Source organism: Asparagus officinalis, chromosome 7 (assembly GCF_001876935.1).
Source record: "Asparagus officinalis chromosome 7, Aspof.V1, whole genome shotgun sequence".
NCBI classification, from domain to species: domain Eukaryota; kingdom Viridiplantae; phylum Streptophyta; class Magnoliopsida; order Asparagales; family Asparagaceae; genus Asparagus; species Asparagus officinalis.
Window position 1 is genome coordinate 127,106,161 of NC_033800.1, and position 4,528 is coordinate 127,110,688.

The 4,528-nt window shown below is 36.7% G+C and overlaps 1 protein-coding gene across 1 annotated transcript in view; it reads left to right on the forward strand.

The window, feature by feature from the left end:
* Positions 1-3,724, forward strand: part of LOC109848412 (probable xyloglucan glycosyltransferase 9) — a 4,378-nt gene extending 654 nt beyond the window's left edge. Inside the window, 5 exon segments of the mRNA XM_020417884.1 lie at positions 1-468; positions 575-883; positions 967-1,257; positions 1,342-1,455; positions 2,461-3,724. The exon segment at positions 1-468 is cut by the window's left edge and continues 10 nt beyond it. Coding sequence (XP_020273473.1) covers positions 1-468; positions 575-883; positions 967-1,257; positions 1,342-1,455; positions 2,461-3,099 — 1,821 coding nt within the window. The 3' untranslated portion in view covers positions 3,100-3,724.

Genomic DNA, 4,528 nt, shown 5'->3' on the forward strand with positions numbered 1-4,528 from the left:
GGCCGGACTGACTCGGAGCTCGATCCGGTTTCGTCTCAACCCGAAGAGAGCCCGGCCTTTAGAAGCCGATTTTATACTTGCATTAAGGTTTTCCTTTGGCTCTCTATGATGCTTTTGGCGTTTGAGATTGTTGCTTACTTCAAATCGTGGCACATTGGGACCTCTGATCTTCAGAAGCTCATGGCTTTCTCTTCTTCATTTGGAGTGCATGATGCTTTTGATTCGGTTTATGCGAGTTGGGTTCGGTTTCGGGTTGAATATATAGCTCCTGTTCTTCAGTTCTTAGCAGATGCTTGTGTGATTCTCTTCTTGATTCAGAGTGCTGATAGGTTAATTATGTGTCTTGGTTGCTTCTGGATCAAATTTAAGAGGATTAAACCTGTTATGAAAGAGAATCAAGATTTGGAAGCTGGAGGAAATGATTTCCCAATGGTGTTGATTCAAATGCCAATGTGCAATGAGAAAGAGGTAATTATCTCTAACCTTGGTAAAGATTCGATTTTTTTTCATGTGGGTATTTGTTAATTTCTACAAATTTATGATATGGTTGTCATGATTTTGAACTCCTGGGCAGGTTTATCAGCAGTCAATTGCAGCTGTTTGCAATTTAGATTGGCCGAGAACTAACATGTTGGTTCAAGTATTGGACGATTCCGATGATCTGATAACCCAAGTGCTGATAAAGGATGAGGTTGAGAAATGGAAGCAGACTGGGGTTCAGATTATTTACAGGCATAGAGTAATTAGAGATGGGTACAAAGCTGGGAATCTTAAGTCAGCAATGCATTGTAGCTATGTCAAGGATTATGAGTTTGTTTGCATCTTCGATGCTGATTTTCAACCTACACCTGATTTCTTAAAGAGAACTGTGCCCCATTTCAAGGTTCATATTGACTTATCTTCAAATTAATAACTTTGTTTCCATTGATGTATTATGGGCATAATGTTGTTGTGGGTTCATTTCAGGACAATGAGGACTTGGGGCTAGTTCAGGCTCGATGGTCTTTTGTGAACAAAGATGAGAACTTGCTTACTAGGCTTCAGAACATTAATCTTTGCTTCCACTTTGAAGTAGAGCAGCAGGTTAATGGAGTTTTCCTTAACTTTTTCGGGTTCAATGGAACTGCGGGGGTTTGGAGAATTAAGGCATTGGAGGATTCTGGAGGTTGGCTGGAGAGGACTACGGTGGAAGACATGGATATTGCGGTTCGAGCTCATCTCAAGGGCTGGAAGTTTATCTTCCTCAATGATGTTGAGGTACTAAAGTTCTTCATATTGGGCATTTGAATTGATTTATTTTCATTGCAAAAGTTTATCTCAATCAAAATGTTTGCAATTCAGTGCCAATGTGAAGTGCCAGAGTCATATGAGGCTTATAGAAAGCAACAACATCGCTGGCATTCAGGACCCATGCAGTTGTTTCGGCTATGTTTGCCTGATATTATCAAATCCAAGGTACATTTCTGTACATCCTATCCCCATTTATGTATGTTACTTATTTGGTTTCTTCAAGTTCCAATTTCTTATTGACATTAGTTGTTAAATGCAACTTCAATAAATTAACAATTAAGGCAACTTCCCAAATTTGTGAACATTTAATTTCAACTTGACACTTGTGTTGCAATGATACACTGATAGTTGTAATGTGTCACGCGTTAGATTATTTTTATTTGCTTGGAGTTTTAGAGTCTGCTTGCTTCTTATGGCAACTCTATGCATGTAAAAATTTGAGGAAATTGAATTGAAAACATGATTTTCCTACTTTCTTTAGGGATACACATTTTCATATTTATTTGTTGGAATTTGGCCCATAGGAGATTATGTGATATGCAAACTAGTGGTTTGCATGTTTGTTATTTGTCAAGTATGTCTTCATACATTTTATTGGAACCAATAATTATAGAGTTGTTGCACATAGACCTCCTGTATCATCGTTGATTTGAACGTACTTATCCCTGTAGTTTCATTGTTGCATTAAGGCCCTGAGTTGAAACTTTTCTCCCTTGACCTCTTGTACCCTGGTGAAATTTTGGCAGCTATTGTCCGTGGGTTTTATTAGTGATTCTATTTTAGGGTAAAAGAGAGGAGCAGAATTTAACCCAGGGTATATATCTACAACAATGGAACAACAGGAATATTAAGTTAAAAACAATGACAATATTACATGGGGTCTATGTGCAATCAACGCATAAATATATCAGTCATGTTTAGAGTTTTTGAATCTTCCCGATCATTATACCTTTCTCTACTAACTAGTGTTCTATTTTTTGCTAAGACTCATGTGTGAATAATTCTGCGACTGAACTTGGTGTTTCCCTATGTCCATTACTACAACTTAAAATTTAATTGTTAAACAGTTTGAGATTTGGAGACACCACATATGCGTTATTGGAATTTCTTCATAATATATGTTTCTTCTTGCTCGTGTTATTAATCAAAGCAAATTTTCTTCTGTTGCAGATTGGAATCTGGAAAAAATTCAACCTAATTTTCCTTTTCTTCCTTCTCAGAAAACTAGTCTTACCCTTTTACTCCTTCACCCTCTTCTGTATAATTCTCCCCATGACCATGTTCGTCCCTGAAGCCGAGCTCCCTGCTTGGGTTGTTTGCTACATTCCAGCCACAATGTCTTTCCTCAACATTCTCCCTGCTCCAAGATCTTTCCCTTTTATAGTCCCATATCTCCTCTTTGAAAACACAATGTCTGTTACAAAATTCAACGCAATGATTTCTGGTTTATTTCAACTCGGCAGTGCCTATGAATGGGTCGTCACCAAGAAATCCGGTCGTTCCTCTGAGGGCGATCTCCTCTCATTGATCGAGAAAGAACCTCTCAAGAATTATCGAGAAAATTCGTTGCCCAATCTTGATGCCATCGTAAAGGAGAAAGAGGATGTACAGAAAGAGAAAAAATTGATTAACGAGAAGAAGAAGCATAATAGGATATATAGGAAAGAGCTAGCACTTGCCTTTCTTCTATTGACTGCCTCGGCAAGGAGTTTGCTGTCTGCTCAGGGTATACATTTCTATTTCTTGCTCTTTCAAGGGGTTTCTTTCTTGTTGGTGGGTCTTGATTTGATCGGCGAGCAGATTGAGTGAAATTGAGGGGAAATGCATATATTGATGAATCCCACGGGGAGATGCTGAAATCATTTTAAGGCTAGAAGTTGGTAACTTTGGGAGGTGTAGATAGAGGTTTTCTCTGCCTGTTGGATATAAATGCTTCATTCTTTCAGGTTTCCAATTCTTTTGTAACAAAATTTTGATGTTCAGTTGGGATTTCACTTGAAAAGTTGAATACAGTACATCATTTTTATGAAGTGAGAGGCTGGTTCTTGTAACATGGTATCCCAAAGGGTTAATTGCACATAGAACCCTTGAGTATCGGCGTTTCGAACTTACTAGCCCTGTAGTTTGGTCGTTGCAGGTAGATTCCCTTGGTTAATTTTTTTACTCTTTATCTGGGTGAAATTTTGACAGATGTTTACCCCCTCAAACGAGATTAGTGAGTCTACGGAGGGTAAAAGAGTTGAACAAAAGTTTAAACGTCGGGGTCTATCTGCAACAATCTGTGTACCAGGGTTGCAAGTTTGAAGCAACAGATACTAGAGGGGGTCTATATGCAACCCTATTTGTTGAGATGTTGTATGATTATTAGAAAAATAGTAATAGCGCACGATATTGAGCATGTGAAATGGATTCTAGGATGTGATATTGTTTGTCCTCTCTATCCTTGTATATGTTTGCCATCCGTTGTCGATGTTGGAATTTGCAAGTGGTCAAAAGATCTTTTGCTTTTCTGCAGTTTTACCCTATTTTGATGAGACTAAGTTATGATAGATGCAAATTAATCACAAAAGCAGGGATATTGATGTTTGGTTAATGTTAATTATAATTGCAAATTTGCAATCTATAAAAAGACAGTATGTATTTGCAATTGTAACTATTTATTTATTCAGCTTCTATCTTAGTAACTTTAGATTCATGTCATGTGGAGTACAGTTAACAAGTTATGCTAGTAGCACATTTTATTTAGTGTGGATAATTTGGAGGATAAGATACACTATAATTTTTAGAAACAAAATTTCTAATGGACAATAAGGTGGTCACAATTCTTTTTTGCGAGAAAATTATCTTTGCTTTCAATAGTAGCGGTAAATTAATTACATTGAAATAAATAACTAGAGCCATGTTTTACTCGTTTAGATGAAAATTTGATCATTGTTGTAATATACTAAAGAAATGAAACAAGAGACAAGAGACAAGAGAAGAAGAGAAATTGTAATCGTTTATTCAACCTTATTCCATTTCTATTCATCGTACAATTTATAGATACATGATAGAATACAAAAGGACATGAAATTAATAGTCCACATACAAAGTAATGTCCAAATACATTTTGTCTTTTAGATATCAACAAAATGTCTTTTATATATCAACAAAATGTCTTTTAGATTTCAACACTCCCTTTGGACATTACTTCGAAATGTCAATGCCTCGTTAAAAACCTCGCTAGAAAAACCCAGTG